The sequence below is a fragment of the Chenopodium album genome, chromosome 23 (assembly GCF_948465745.1).
Source record: "Chenopodium album chromosome 23, dcCheAlbu1.1, whole genome shotgun sequence".
NCBI lineage: Eukaryota > Viridiplantae > Streptophyta > Magnoliopsida > Caryophyllales > Amaranthaceae > Chenopodium > Chenopodium album.
In genome coordinates, this window is record NC_137856.1 from 7704124 (window position 1) to 7721873 (window position 17750).

Below are 17750 nucleotides of genomic sequence, written 5' to 3' on the forward strand. Positions count from 1 at the left end.
ATCCGTAGTTAAAAATTACTAATTAATAAGTTCAGTTCAATTCAGTTCAGCTCAGTTCAGTTCAGTTCAGTTCAGTTGATTTCAGTCAATCAGAACAGGCCCTAAATCTACCCTATTCATACTTATCTTGTCACTGTTAATAAAAGCTATATAGTACATATATATAGTGTTAAATTGATGGAAAGAGAAGGTATTAATATAAACCTTTGAACATGAAATTATAGATGTGGGGGTGAGGATTTTGGGGTAGCTAATTAATTAGTATTGTCCAACAAAAACATAAATATTTGGGTGGGAAGACGTCTCCAGTGATAATAACATGAACATCTTTTTTTTGCTTAATATAGTATTATATATCTGTTGGATATTAATTGTTGAGAGTACTACAATTATAACATATATGATACATTGTAATTATTAAGGTACATAAATACAATTCATTAGTGTGTGTATGCTTTTCAATTTCTTAATTCTAAATTGTTAAGATACAATAGATTATAAGCTGTGATTAGGTTATCCTTGTTAAGATACAATAGATTATAAGCTGTGATTAGGTTATCCATAAAATGTATAAATTATAAAAAATTTTAGAGATAGATAAACTCCAAAATTCTAGATTTGAGGGAAGATTATCCGTAAAGTGTAATTAATGTTATATCTTCCCCTTTTTTTTTTTTTCCAATTTTAGCTCCTTATATGTAGCCTTAAGGGCTGTGTATAGCATTTTTCTTATTATATTTATATTTTTGTTAATTTAAGTAGATCTATGATAATTAGTAAAAACTAGCGAAATGGAGAGAATAGTGAGTCATGCCACAAAACACGATGATAATCTATATTTTTTTTCATACACTGCATCTGCATATATAATACGAAGTATTATTGTTGAGGGAATAAGGTTTAGGCAGTGGCGAAGCCACATTGTCCTAATAGGGGTCTTTTGACCCCATTTGAATTTGCTAAATAGAAATTATGAAGTGTAAAATTTTGAAATTTGTCATATTTTCTATCAAAATTTGATCCTAAATTCCTTTTTTTTAAGAGAATTTGATCCTAAATTCCTAATAGTATTTAAACAAATGTATTTTGACCCCACTTGATTATATTTCTAGATTCGCCACTGGATTTAGGCAGTATGCATTCTTATTGATGAGGGTTTATAGGCTCATTGTGATAATGTGATATTGTGGTATGCACAACTAGCATGTTTTGAAATATCCAATTTTGAGAGTGTCCAATTTGTTTGGTCTATTGTAACTATATATATTAATGGTGAAAAATTTGAACAAAATAACAAAAATTTGAAAACTAAAATTTTGAAAATGAAATTTATAAACTTAAAATTTGAAATATAAAAACAAAATCTTAAGTCATTTTTAGGTGAAATAATTTTAGAGAATTAAAATATTTTTTTTTATAAAGAACATTATATAGTCATATAAAGAAGCTCATAAAAAGTACACAGAACAATCATTATTATAATTAAAATTTTTATTAAATTGGTGAAAAAATATGAAAAGAATATTTTTTTTAAAAGAAAGGGAACGAAATATAGTATTTTGGATAATAAGTTTTTGAAAATGAAATTAAAATTTTAAATTTTTTAAATTTGAAATTCAAAACAACTGCGTTATAATTCACATGGTACACATGGGTGTATGAACCACGCATTATTGCTTTTGAGTTAATAGATACTTCGTACAATTATTGCATGTGAGACATTTAAGAATCCATGTTTGTTGCCCCAAAAATAAAAATTGCGTGTGCCATTATATATATTTCTTTGACGTCTTTTTTGATTTTTGAATAGTTCAAAACCCAAATGCCATCACTTAATCAACTGTTAATAAACAAAACCCCATCAAAAATGTACTATTGCAATAGTCTTATTACTTTTCTTCTCTAAACAATACATTTGTGAACACTTAATTGATATTTAATATGGAATTAAATGGTCATGATGCATTGATTTTAATGTATTTGAGATTAAAAAAGAAATCTTAACTTGTTCATGAATAACACCTTTTTATATCAAACTGACATCATGTATCACATTAACGGAATAATGGTCCGTGTGATGATCAATAATATACTTGTACTAAATTTACTATCGCCTAGACCATTCAAAATTGACTATTTTACACGACTGCGTAGAACAATATATTTATCATTGCTCAATTCAATATCAACAACAGAGTATTTTATATTTTCCCTATTTTTAAATGCATTCGGTATCTTTTCCAAAAAAAATAATGCATTCAGTATTGTGACTTTCATGTGAAAGTCAAAATGTATTAAATATTGTAAAATAAAAAGATAAGGAAATTATTCAAAAAAAAAAAAAAAAAAGGAAATACAAGTATAATGAAAAATGAAAAATGTTAATCCCACATCCTAAGCTTTATGACTATTTGCCTATTTGGTATTTTGGTGTCATACCAAAATCTACAGCTATAGTCTAGCAACTCAATAAAACAAAGAAAATTTTATTAGAAATTCATAGAATGTTGTAGAATAAAGATAAGGAAATACAAGTTTAATGAAATATATTAATCATGAATCATAAGCTTTATGTGTATTTAGTATCATACCAACATCTATAACTATTTTCTAGCAAATCAATAAAACAAAGGAAATTTTATTAGGAAATTCACGTACGTCATTATGTCTATTTGGTATAAGTACTTGTTAATTTTGATTTTTATTAGATGTCGAATGCATTTTATATATTTATAAATTGATTATTAACTAGAGAGTGATTGTCACCTTTGATTTAATCTAACATTGTCTTATTGATCCCGCGATTGTTCGAGCCTCATACTCCGATTTACCCTTCCCCGCCACCCTCAAAGCATCGAACTTGGATATATTCTTGAGACATGACCCAATAAAAGACCCATCGTGGACCTAAAAAATGTTAATTGCAAACTGAAGGAGGAGGGAAAGAAAATTAAAGGGAGAAAAGGACTTGTCCTTAGAAGAGGAAAAACAAACACACAAAAAAGTGGGGTACAAATTATAATTCTAATAAAATTAAGGGGCCAAGTGTGGGTTATGAGAGGCAGTTGGATGAAAAGGAATAATTGCATAACATGTTTTTTTATAAGCATGCATAAATATGCCAACCCAAAAAAAAAAAAAAAAAAAAAAGCCATTCTTAAACAACAATGTTAATATTCCTTAAAATAAAGTATTATTATATTTGTGATGGGGTGTTTTGCAGAAAGAACTAAAAATGGATCATTAAAATTGCTTTTTAGAGTTCAAAATTATGAATTTATGTTTTCTTTTTACACAAGTAGTATAGTGGTTGTTCAGAAACTTAGCCATCCAATTCAAATGCAATCATAACAACAAAATCAACCTCATAATTCACTTTCCTTTTATTTCTTCTTCAAAACTCACCCCCACATCAACTCACTATCACACCATCATTTTCAGTGTGCTTGTACACCTTTTTTTAATTAGTTAGCAAACGGTGAAATGTATAAATCAAAGTTACCAAAAATATAAAAATAAAGAAAAAGAATTGTTGTAAAACCAATAGATTTGGCCTAGAATTAGTAACAACAAAGGTTTAACCTAGGCAATAGATTTATTTTAGTTCTAGTTAAAGAAAACTCATTTATTTATGAAAAGGACATGTGGTCATTATAATGGTAGACACCTATTTACTGGATGTAGATCTATCAAATTAACCGATCAAATCAGAGTCTCTATTAATCTCAAGTTCGTGCTATTAGGATCAAGTGATTTCAAACAGATTAAAAGATACTTTTTTCTGTGTTTAATGAAGGGTTCTTATTAAAGACTTAAAGAATACGGTTTCAAGCTAAGTTAACACATCAATCAAGAGATTCGAAGACACCTAATCAATTAATATTGTTTAGTGTGATATATTTAAAAGAGTCAACAAACTATATGACATATAGCCTCCAATACAACCCAATTTAATTAATTTGGTGCGAACTTATCTAAATATTTCTTAACTTATATTATCTGAACTATTTATACTGTAACATAGCATATGCATAGGTGGATCACAACTTATTTTCACCCTAGCAATATATGTCTTTTTAAACTTATTATCCAATCCTATTTTGTTTCAAATAAAGTTTTATTATATGAACTAATTTTGTTTGAACTAATAATATAAGAAACTGATTTAATTTGTTTGATATAAGCCAAAACAAACCAAACAAAAAGGGCCCTAGTCCTTCATATCCAGATCTAATTGTACCAAAGATGTCTAAGTTCAACTACACAACAATTAATCCATACTACTTCGAATACTTTAATGATTGAAGATATTTTTTATGAAATTCTCGCTTGGATCTCATAAATTACTTAATTAATGATTACCAAAAAAAAAAAAAAAAAAAAAAAAAAAAAAGAAGGAAGCAGAGCATACATAAAACCTATGTTATACGAGTTAGGCCCTATATACTCTTCACCTTAAGAAAAAAAAATTAATAGATAATAAAGTCAGCATAGTAAAAAAAAAAATTTCAGTTCAGTAAATTAATTTTAAATCAGTAAAAAATAGTAACTTTAAGGAATAAATATAATAGAGAACAGTAACTTTAAGAAACAATTAACTATAAGCTCATGTTCACTTTACCTTATTATTGCTGAACTGAAATTATTTTTGTTGAACTTAAATTAATTTTATTGAAATGAAATTAATTTTATTGATTCTCTGTTATACTTCTTTGAAGTTACTAAATTTTACTGAACTTATTTTTTACTGAATATTATTTTTAAGATGAAGTGAATAAGGCCTAATAGAGAATTACTACAATTAACAATTCAATAATAATAATTTTTAAGTTCAACTAATTTTAGGAGAATAAGATAATAGGGCGTTAGTTATAAACTTTCATCTAAATTTTATTGATTCTCTGTTATACTTCTTTGAAGTTACTAAATTTTACTGAACTTATTTTTTACTGAATATTATTTTTAAGATGAAGTGAACAAGACCTAATAGAGAATTACTAAAATTAACAATTCAATAATAATAATTTTAAGTCCAGCTAAAATTAGGTGAATAAGAGAATAGGGCCTTAGTTGTAAAATTTCATCTAAAAACTCCAAAAAAAAAAAAAAAAATCCATGCATATATTAATGATTAATCACATATGTCTGAAATTTTTTTGGTTTTATGTTAATAGTCATCCAACTAAGTTCCTACTCATCCTAGTATGATTAGCTATCAAATTAAACCAAGTGCTCAACTTGATTAACGTATGACATGACATGCTTGTATGATGAGCCATCACCAATACATACCCTAATGGCTAGTGCTCACACCATATAACCAATTTACGGTTGCCATGTGTCCGAGAGAGACCAAGACCTAAATGACTAATAAAGTATATAGTAAATGTAATGCATATCTGATATGTTGCATGGCCTATAAATAGTATAGTCCTACATGCTTGATATTGATATACAACTATTCCTATGTTTCAAAAAATAAAAAGAACATATACAACTACTCTTATAGGCCAGCAATCTCAAATAACATACAAAAGGGCTACTATACCTTAAATATCGGATAAGGTATTCATGACTTCATCCCTAATGCCATATTGTTCATCTTTAAGGTATAATAAGTCATCCACCTAGCATCCTATACCATTGTCTCCAATAATACAAACAGAAATGAAAAAAAAAAAGTCTTTTTTTCAATTTCTTTTGTGTTTGTTGTCAACACAAAAGAAATTGAACTATTAATAGGTGCATTTTCAATGTTGATTAAACATACATAATCACTCCATTTGACAGATACACTATTTTATGTATAAATTTACTATATGCGTTTTTGTATAATTAGCAAATACGTACTTAGACAAAGGTAATATTTGAACATATGAATTATTGACACTTATCCACAAATATATTGCACAATAACTTAGTTTAAGGATCAATCATCCACTTTTAACAATCATTTCCTATTTTTTTTCTAAATGGAACAAGCTTAATTAGATATTAATTGGGAATGAAAATATATATTCAATCATGAATGGAACTTCAAAAAAGTTAATGTAATTTGATTGGATTTGATACCATTGAAGTATAGCTAAATTCAATCAAGCCTTTAATAACCTTTCAATTGTGACATGATATTTCCTATCATTGTCAATTGAAAAACATTTTTGAATCAAATTTCTTTTGCCTAATCAAATAAAGCCACGAAAGCTAGAAACAAGCTTTGCCATCTAGCTAGACCATTGTCCTTACCCCGCAAAATGTGCAATCCAAAGACACCAAGAATCACAATTAAGAAGAAATTTTTAAGATACAATTTTTTCTACAAAAGGCAACAAAAGAGAACAAATGGTGTACTTTTGGTTACAAAAAGAGTTAGAAGAAAATGTTAATAATAACTAGCTATTGTCCTTTTCCATCCAAATAAAAAATAAAAATTAAAAAAAAAATAAAAAACATTTTTTGGACCACTTTCTTTTTGGTGATGAATTTCTGCAAGTAGATGTAAAACAAGCAACAACTATAAAGAAGCAACAACTACTACTATAGTACATGGTCCTCAACTAAAAAAAATTTATGTGTTATATATTTCATATGTCCCACTAAAATGGAGTTTGACTAATGGCTACCCATGCATTTGTATACGGAACTGATGAGTTCTTCAGTAGAGGATAGCGAACGTTTAGAGATAAGATGAGAGTCTCCTTTCATAACCTTGCATTATCTCTATCCACCCACCATTTAGAATGGTTTCGTAGCAAGTAGCATGGCATTTAAATTTTATAATAACGCGCTGTTTGTAGAAACATGTACTGTACAATTATGTGGGTGTCAGTTTAGTGGGTAATGTTTTGAGACATGTGTGATATTTGATGTGCCTCTACTCATCATTATCTTGTGTGACTCTTTGAGTCTTTGTCTAATAAAACACGAGATAGGAAGCAAAATTATAATTATTCTTTTAATTGAATACTTCGTATATTTGATCTCAATTGATTAAACTGTAAATTCCACGTTTTAATTAGTTTTTGCCCTATAATTAGTATTTTAGTCTAACTTGCGAACCATGCAATTAAGAGTAACTTGGACATTCCTTTTTGTATGTGTGTGTGTGTTTGTGATTTCCATTACCTACTTCAATCTATTACAAATTAGATGATTAATACAAGAGAAATTTGAAAAGAATATGGAGCTAATTAGCTAGCTATAGTTTGAGATTGATGAGTATATATCGTTTGTTTATGAGCTTTGGTTCATGGATTGACCTAATAAGCTTCTACGTAATGTAATAACTGAGTTTTGATGCCTTAAAAGCGAATTAGCTAGCCAGCATTTTGCAACAAAATTGAATTGTTGTAACTTGTAAGCTTGGTTATTAGAGTATTTAATAAGTTTAGGCATGTATATATTTTTGGTGCCCTTCAAAGCTTAAAGTTAGAGCACATCCCATCGAATAAAAAAAAAAAAAAAAAAAAAAAAAAACCTAAACTTTGTTCCCTAGCTTGGCCAATTGCTTTAGAACACGACTAGAACTAATTAAAGAGTGAATGTTATCATGCATGATTAATTAGATCCATGTCTGAAAGTAACAATATGTAAAGCTAGGCCAACATCTCGAGGGCCATATATAAAGCTAGCTATATACAACATGACTCTTATATTGTTGAGCCCATGAGCAAGTGTCTTAAATTAAAGAGAATAAAAATTTTGGAAAATGTATTTCACATTAAAGAACACAAGAAAGTTGTGTCCACCTTAGGCTAAAGGGTTATTCCCCTCATTATCATATGATTTTGAGATGGAACCTCCTTAAACGTATAAAGTGGACACTTGTGACGGATATGGCCCAGACCCGTTTATCATATATAACATTTTGACGGGTCGGGTTACATTTCAACATTAAGTATTTTTAAACCAAAGAAATACATGTTACAAAACTAAAAATATAGACAAAATGTTAGCTTTTACGTGATTCGATAAGAAAGCTTTATGTGCCAGGTCGATGCCCATATTGTTGATAAAATGTAAGGATAACATTTTGGCTTGACAATGTTGAATACGGTCATGTAATCCCTTTTGATGATTCAGGATACTTAGACATACAATATAAAACACTTATTTATATAATAGTGCACTCTTAATAATTTTGTTTATAAAAAGAAAATTATGTTATCAATGAATTGAAATTATTTTTATTGATATCAAACTTAAACTAATTAACTTATTAAAACTCATTTACTGGTTATCTAATTTTTTAAAATAAATTTTTTTAAATAAAAACACCACATAAAATCTAAATTTAAAATAATAAAAAGAGATACATACCTGAATTCCACCACACAAAATTAGGCTTATAAGGTCAAACTCGACCATGAAAACTCTAGATCTAAAGTTTTCATGGTTGAATTTGACTTGAAAACCTTGTTCATCCATACCGCTATTTTAACCAGAGAAGAGATGAGAGAAAGGAAAGGCGGAGAAAAAGGGAGAAGAAAAAGAGAGTAAAGAATAGCAGGGCGGAGAAGGGAAGGAAAGGGAGGACCAAGAAGGGAGAAAAGGGAGAAAGGGAGGATCGAGAGAGAGAAATGAGATTAGGGTTTTTATTTTTTAATTTTTTTTACGAATTTCGTCGGAAATTACAATATATTATTTGTCGAAAATTTCAGCTGGATAATTAAATTCTGTACGTTCCAACGGATACAATCCATAGGATTTTCTGATAGATTTAAATTCCGTCAAAAATTTCCGAAGGATTTGCGACGGAAAACCTTAAACTTGTCGGAAATTTCTGGTGACGTTTAAATCTGTCAAAAATATCATATTTCACCGACAGAATATACTAAAACAAAGGACACTCAAGCTACAACTTGCTTGACACGTGTCATCACTCTGTGGTTAAAAACTTTCCTCGTTTAATTTTCCACCCTAAATATATCAACTAAATTGAAGATTATATGGAATGAGAAAATATAAATATTATATACTCCAACAGTACTAGGAAAAGATTTATTATCGCATATTATAGAATAATATATCCAATTACTTTTTCTTTTTTTTTTGAAAGATTATATCAAACTTATTTTAGTCAAGTTTATATTACAGTTTAGTAAAAGATATTATTGATTTCATATTAAATGTAGATTATCACTCATATATCACTAAAAATATTATTTAAGAATATTAGTCAACTAAATCTTTTCAAACACTTAAAGAGGGTGATATGAAGTATAATATATAAGTAAAACCTTTGAATCTTTGATACATGGTACGTGAATTCGGTCATACTGTATTAACCTTTTCAGAGTTTTTTTTTTTTTTTTAATTGAATTTGGTTCAAAGGAGTCAAAATTGTTCATAAGTTTCGGAGAACTATACTTAATACAATTTTTTTTAGTTTTTTTTTTATTTTATTTTAGTCATCTAAAATATAATTAAGAAGCTACATATATGTAAAAATTGATCTTAATGCAATATTTTTGAAAAAAAAATAAAAAATACTTCGTAACTTATATTGATTTTATGTGATACAATAATTGTCTTAAATCAAGCGGTGTGTAAATAAACTCAAAAATCTCACCTTTGAAAAAATTCAATCATCCTCTAGCATTTTTGCTTTGATTTTCTGATCTAACGTTTCTAAGAAAAATAATAGGAGCTGATATAATTTATCTGAGGGGAATTTTTTCATGTGGCTGGACACACTGTGTGGCGGGGGTTACTTGAGTTACTTGGTCATGGGTTACTTGAGTTACTTGCTCAAGGGTTACTCGAGTTACTCCTGACCGAGTAACACCTGACCGAGTTACCCCTGACCGAACCCCTCAAGTAACCCCTGACCGAGTAACCCCTTGAGTAAACCCTTGACCGAACTTCTCAAGTAACCCATGACCGAGTAACTCGAGTAAATCTTGATCGAGTAACTCAAGTAACCTCTGGCCGAGTAACTCAAGTAACCCTGGCCACACGGTGGTGTGGCCAGCCACATATCAAAATTTGTGTTTATGTGATGAAATAGCTCAAAAATTAAGAAAAAAAAAATCAAGATATGTAATTTCTATCTAAAAACATTCAATAACATATTTCAATTTAAATTCTCAATTCAATACTGAGAAATTTTAAAGAGAAAAAAGTTATCTTACCTAAAATCGGATCGAGATTTTCATTACGCAAATAAAGGGAAACGAAATAGTAAAGGAACTAAGGGACATTTTTTTTTTTTGTCTTTAGATGCACTCAGTAGGACATAAGCTTGCTATACATATATAACGGCACTACTAGAAAAAGGGTCATTTCCGACGGAAAAATTCTGTCGGAACCACCCCGATATCCGTCGGAAAACCAGTTTCCGACGGAATTCCGTCGTAACCGGTTGTCGGAAAACCTTTCGTAGGAAATCTGTCTTTTTCCGACGAAAATTCCGTCGGAAACACTTTTCCGACAGAATTTCCGACGGAATTTTCCATCGAAAGGGGTTTTACAGCACCAAGAAAATCCGTCGGAAATTTCCGACGGATACAATTCGGCCGGAAATTTCCGACGGAAATTCCGTCGGAAACTGTTTTTAAGGAATTAAAAAAAACGCTGCGCCACCACGGCACGGCGTATCATCCACCACCAACCACCAAATAAACCCTTACCCCTACATCAGACCACCACCACTACCACCAGCCCCTAACTAACCCCCCACCACCACCAGACCCTAACTAACCCCCCACCACCACCCCACACCACCAGCCCCCTAACCCGTATCACTAGCCCCCCTAACCCGCCCTGTACCACCACCCACACCACCAAAACCCATACCCTCCTAACCCTAACCCACACAAACGAGCCCAGATCTACCACCCCACCTAAGCAAACCACCCCACCACCCACCTCAAACAACCACCGCCACCACCACCACCAAAACAAACTACTACAACCCAAAAATTAAACAAAAAAAAAGAAAAAAATTAAAATCCCAACCCAACACCCAGAAACCCGAAAAACTCCCAACCCACCTCACCCTAAAACCGACCCACCCTCCTTAACGACCCAGATCTGACCAAAAACCAAACCACCATGGCACCAAACCACCACACAAGCCACCACAACAACATCGAACAGCCAAAAACCGAAAATATTATTAAAAAAAAAAAAACCAAAAAAAAATTAAAGACTCGAAAAACATACCTTATTAACTGAAACTGGCTTTGAATGCTTGAATTTGGTTTAAATAGGTCAAATTCGACCATAAAAAGTGTAGATCTACACTTTTCATGGTCGAATTTGACCAAAAAACCATTAATTTGGCCATGGAAAACACCAAGTATGAGAAGAGAAATGAGGAAAGAGATGAAAGAAGAGGAAGATGGTGGATATAAAGAGATGGAGGAGGAGAGAGGAGGCGTTGAGTCTGAAATTGGAGAAGAGAAGGGGCGGAGGAAGAGAGAGAAGGGAGGAAGAGAGAGAAGGGCAGAATTGAAATGAAGGAGGCAGCGAGGATTTTCTCGCTTTAGGGTTTTATCAGAGGCTTAATTTTTTTTTTTATATATATAATAATATTCCGACGGAAAATTCCGTCGGAAACTTCCGACGGATTTTAATTCCGTCGGAAACTTCTGACGGATTTTAATTCTGTCGGAAATTTAACTTTCCGACGAAATTTTCTATCGGAAAGCATATATTTTCCGACAGATTTATTTTCTGTCGTAAATTTCCGACGGATTTCTGACGGAATGTTAGAATCCGTCATAAATAAACGACGGAATAAAAATCCGTTGTTATTTCCGACGGAATTTCGTGTCCGTCGGAAGCATTCCTTCGGAAATCAGCCTTTTTCTAGTAGTGCGGGAAAAGCCAGCTTATATTTGGACATATCTAGCAATTAGGGGTGTAAATGAGCTGATACATTAGTGATCAACTACTCGCGAACAAGCTCGGTCAAAGCTTGGTCAAAACTCGTTTGTTAAGCTAACAAACAAGCTTTAACAAAAATCTTAAGGTCGTCAAATAGATGAACAAAACTCGAACAAAGTTATGTTCAACTCGGTAGCGTTGATGAACAACTCGTTTAAATACATTATAAGTTTTTTACAACCAGTTAAAACTTGGAAAATTTATAAATTTTTTTTATTCATACATATTTGTTAAAAGTACTAATTATTTCATTATGTAAAGGCATGAAGAAAGAATATAAATATCTTATATAAAATTAAATGGATTTGTTAAAATTAGAAAGAAATCATATTTTTAATGATAAATTTGGGTTCGCTTATTAATTCAAGCCCGATATAGACCCGTTCAAGCTCGAACTTAAACTCGACAAGCAAACGAGTATGTTCATGAACAAAGCTCGAACAAGCCATATTTTTGACATGCCCAACTCGAACAAGATTTTAAAAAGCTTGTTCAGCCTCGAGATAGTTCGAACACAAATAATTCTTATCAAGCTTAACTCGAACAGACTAAAACTCAGCTCGGTCCAGATCATTTGCAGCCCTACTAGCAATAAAATCCATTTTTTTTAGAAAAAAAAATGCTTAATGTTTATAATTTTTTTTTAATGTAGATTGTACAGTCTCTATTAAATCGATAAATTTATTTATACATGATGGTAACTTTTATTTATCATAGGTGTAACTTTTGATTATTTTAGATCAAATAACGAACTTTAATTACTATGTGCAATATTTATTGTTTTCCCAATTTATTTAAAAGTTTGTGACCACATTTTGGGTTGGAGTGTCAAGGAGAGTAAATTTTTTTTTGACACATGTTTTAGTATGTTGATGAAACTAAAAGTAAATGTAGGGTAACATATGAGATATATAAATGAGAATGAGTCATTCTAATCTAAAAGGTAAAATATGTAATGGTCATAAACCTTTTTTACATCTCTATTTCTAAATTATTTTACTCAACATTGAATTAAATTTATGACATGTGGTACCGTGATAAGATGGGTACACATTATTGTAATGAATAATTCGTTAACGTAAACGATTTCACTATTATGCATTAAGCTTACTTTAGTTGATTTAGTGAGATTTGATATTTGAATTTATAAAACGTGCAATTGCACGGGTACTATACTAGTTAGATACAAAAAAAAAAAAAAATGATAGAAGACATTTTTTCCATTTGTTGCCCTTTTGCGTTCTTAATTATTCTAAAACTTGTTAAATCTACACATTTAATTGATATTAAGATTCATATTCACACAATTATGCATATATGAATTGAATTAGGTCTTTATTTTATTTGGTTACTCACTAAAAAATGGGAAATAAAGAAGACATTTTTGCCTTTTTTTTTTGATTTTTTTTTATTGACGCCATTTTGACCTCTTTTATTCTAAAAAGTACTAAAACTTGTTAAATATTTAAGAATGGAAAAGATAGAAGACCTTCCTTTTTTTTGCGCTTTTGTGATTTTTTTTTTTTTTTTTTTTTTGTTGAAAGAACGTAAAGTGCCATTCATTGGTTATTTTTTGGTGTTTAAAGAGCCACGATGGCGGGGTGAGAATCGATCCCAGGATCTCCTGGAACCGGGAGGGAGCTCTAACCACTTGAGCTATCCCTCACTCTCCCATTCATTGGTTATTCGCTTTTAGTATAAGTTAATAGATAGAATATATATATATATATTCTGTCTGCAAAAAAAAAGGAAAGAAAGTATGCATTGTTGGCTTTTTTTGACCTCTTTTTGTATATGTACTTTTAAATCAGTATATTTCCTTTCACCTTAAAGAAAATTACGTTAAAATCACATATAATGCACAGTTGTTAAGTATTTTTGACAATAATATTACAACTTATAAATTATGTAAAAGATATGCAGAAATATTTCATTAAGATATAGATGGTGGTTTACTTAATGATTTTCCAAAAAAAAAAAAAAAAAAAATGAAAAAAAAATTTTCACAAGATAATGACAAGTATCATTGGTTATTCGCTTTTAGTTAATTGATGTTTTTTTTTTGTTTTTTTTTTTTTTTTTAATAATGTGCTAAGCTGCTAACCTGATTCATCCTTGTGTGCTTTCATGTTTTATATTTAATTTGCATATATACCTAAAAGGCTAAAACCATTTAAGCTCTAAATAAGACCATTTGTAGTTAATCACTTGTCTTCTCTCACTAGTAACCTAATCAAAGAAAAAAGTTGAATATCCCTGATGTTTATGTACCTTGTTTGAATTTCAAGAACAAACACCATTTGCATCATATATGATCTACTAATGATGATTCAATCAACAATTCTTAATTAATAATCCCTTCTAATTGGCTTGTTAATTGTTGTAAAGAGGAGATGCAATCATAATTACATTGATAAACACCAATGGCTTTTTTGCTTCTAGTGATTGCCTATATAGTTTTGTAAAGGTATTATTAATTATCTATCTAGTTACTTTAAATTATGGTGGGAGCAATTACTAATGCAATTTAATCAACTAATTAATAAATAATCTCATGCATAAAGTTTAATGAAAATTCCAGGTACTAGGATTTAATGAGTAAAATTAAAGATGAAGAGTGCAACATTAATCTTAGAAGATTATAATATTCTAAATGGAGACTTGATTCACGACTCTTAACACTAATTTAAGGCCTCAAAGAGTGATAGAAAATCTTTATAGTAGTTAACATTTATAAGTGATCAATATTGTATAATACAGTACACTTAATTTTCCTCAAAAAAAATACAGTACACTTAATTATACATTTATTTCCCTTCTACATATTTGCGATGATCATTGTTGTAGCAGGTAGCACAATCTTTATAAACAACGCATATGAGTGTCCCAGATCGCCAAAAAAAAATAATAATAAATAAAATTGAGAGTTAAACATCTTATTTAAATTAAGACAAACTCCTTTTTATTTTTAAGTAAATAAGATGAAGAGCTCTACTGAAACAAAACATCTCACATGTTTAACGAGCTAAACTCTGTAGGTCAACACTTGAAAAGTTGAGAGTAGAGGAGGGGAAGTAAGGGAATCCCCCTACTCCCATACAATCAATTAACAAAAGTAGTTGGTGGGTGAGGTTGCAAGGTGAATTGACTAAATTCCTTACTAATTCCACTAAGCTTGCTTGGTAGACTCCTCCTATTGTTAGATAATTTTGAATGTATATATATGGAATTTGACTTGAACTTATTAGATACTTGTATCTAGGATTATTCACCAGACCAAATCGAAGATCGTAAATTTAAATTGTAAGAATTGGAGACTGGCTCTGTTAAATTAGGATCGGACCCAAACCGGACTAGAAAAGTCGATCCAAAATCCAAATCGAACCAGTGCAGGCTATTTTTAGGATTTCTTTTGAAAATTACAAATTTTTAATAATACTATGGAAAAAAAAATTAAGGAAAAACAATTTGTTAATGACTTTTTTATAGTTCTAATACAAATAAGCTCATCAAATTAATATTTTTCTAACTTTTTAAGAATAATACTAATCATTTTAAAAAATCTTATGCATAATTTTAAGCAAGATACTGGTCCGGTCCAAGACCAATCTTATAGGTTTTTGACCGGACATACCGAAGACTGGAAAAATTGATTTATCGACCCAGTATTATACTTCGTATATGATCTTCGATAAATAAACTCTTTACCTTCTTTTTATCATTATTATTATATTTTTTATACCATTTCTAAAACTCAATTATAAATGAGTTTTTTTTTTATGACTTGTATGAAAATAACCCAATTTTATAGACAAGAGGCCCCATGCATGCAAATTGTACTATACAACTTACCATTAGCTTAGCTTCCTTAGACCCCACCATTTAACCTCTTTCCCTTCCACCACCACGCCAACTCCACATACATACATAGTCTCCTCTACTCCCTCTTTCTTTCACATTTGCTCCCTTTCATCCCTTCTTCTCTTCCAACCCCCTCTTTTTTCCTCTCTTCTTCAACTACTTCAACCTTCACCTTTCTCTTCTCAAATAATAACAACCCTTTAAACCCAAACAAATCAAAAATCCAAAAGATTATTCAATATAATCCACTCCCTTAATAACAATGGAAAACGCGGTAGCAACACCAACAACACCCACAACAACTACTACAACTACAACAAGTTCCCTAGATCAAACTCATGATTTCATGAACGTTGACTCCTTCTCTCAACTCCCCTTCATTCGGCCCGCTCCCACCAAGCTTTCCTCCTCCTCCTCCGCCTCCGGTATCCGCCTCTTCGGCATAGACTTCTCCTCCTCCTCCACCACCGCCACCGACAACTCCGACTCCGGAGACAGCAGCAATCTCGAAACCTCTAAAGACATAAACAATAACATAAACTCTCTCAATACTTCTACTAATAACAAGGAAGCCAACAACATCAACAACAACAATAATAATACTAGTAGTGAAAGTGGTAGAAAATTTGAATGCCACTATTGTTGTAGAAACTTCCCTACTTCCCAAGCCTTAGGAGGCCACCAAAATGCTCACAAGCGCGAACGGCAACACGCTAAGCGTGCCCACCTTCAGTCCGCCATGATGACGGTGGACCCCACGCACCACCACCACCACTTCTACAGCTTAGCTAACAACTACTCAAATCGCGCTAACAACTCTTACTACCCTACAACACTCTCATCAAACATAACCACCACAAACAACCCTAGATACGCCTACCACCACCACCAACCACCGCATCATCCGCCTACGATAAACGGAAGTCCACTCGCCGTGTGGCGAATCCCTTCCGCAGTCCATTCGCATTCGTCCCTCCATCAAAGTAATCATCATATTCACCATAGCAGTTACGCCTCGAGTGGAATTCATCGTGACCGTCCATTGCACCACCACCCTTTGATCGGCGGAACTCATCATTCTCCGGGGTTTAGTAGTAGCATTGATAGTAATTCAGCTGCTTCTTTAAAAGGTGGTACGAATAATGTTAATATGAACATGAATATGAATATGAACATGAGTTTGGTGAATTCTTCTAGTCATCAAAATCAAGTACGGCGCAACAGTAGTGATCAAGTGAGTTTAGATCTTCATTTGTAATATTAATTAGTAAATTTTCAGTTTACTTATTTTTATATACTTACTTATTTATGTCATTTAATTTGTTAATTTAGTTAGTCATTGCATAAGCTTAGCTCAATCAATTAACTGATAATTTGACCACCAGTTAGGGCTTAATGAAAAATGAGTGTGTTATTATTTTGCGCTGCTAAATTGCGAATGATGAGATTAATTAGTTAATTAATTAATGCTTCTTCAAAGCTTGAGTCTTTTGTTCCCTCAAAAAAAAAAAAAAAAAAAAAGCTTGACTCTTTTGTTTTTTTGAAGTTAATTGTTAATGTAAATAAGATTGAAATTTCTAATTTTGTTTTCTTCTAATTAGGTTAATAAGATTGAAATTTCTAAGTTTTTTTTTTTTTTTTTTTTTTTTTTTTTTTTTTTTTTTTTTTAATGAATACTTTCAATTAAGCTACTTCAATTTGTCGTCTCATTGGAGAATTTCAACTAATGGTTTGATCACGTACTTCATATATTCAGATTTAGTTGTCATATTACTACTAATCAGCTTATACTAGCAACCAGCTATTTCGACTTAATTTCCTCATAATTAGCATTAGGTTAGACAAATTGTTAGACATAAACTAAAAAAAAAAATAAACATTTCTTAATGTCCTCCATATGTAATCAAATGACATTGTTCACATTATACAAATAAGCTAGTTTCAAGCACTTCAAACTTTCAAAATTACATTGGCATGATATAATTCTCTCTTTCTCA

General features: G+C 30.9%; 1 protein-coding gene across 1 annotated transcript; it reads left to right on the plus strand.

Moving 5' to 3' along the window:
• The first annotated feature begins 15826 nt into the window (after positions 1-15826).
• LOC145608476 (zinc finger protein 8-like) lies at positions 15827-17067 on the plus strand. Its single transcript, XM_081664091.1, has one exon. The coding sequence runs from the start codon at positions 16016-16018 to the stop codon at positions 17009-17011; it is 996 nt and encodes a 331-aa protein (XP_081520217.1). The 5' UTR covers positions 15827-16015; the 3' UTR covers positions 17012-17067.
• The last annotated feature ends 683 nt before the right edge of the window (positions 17068-17750 follow it).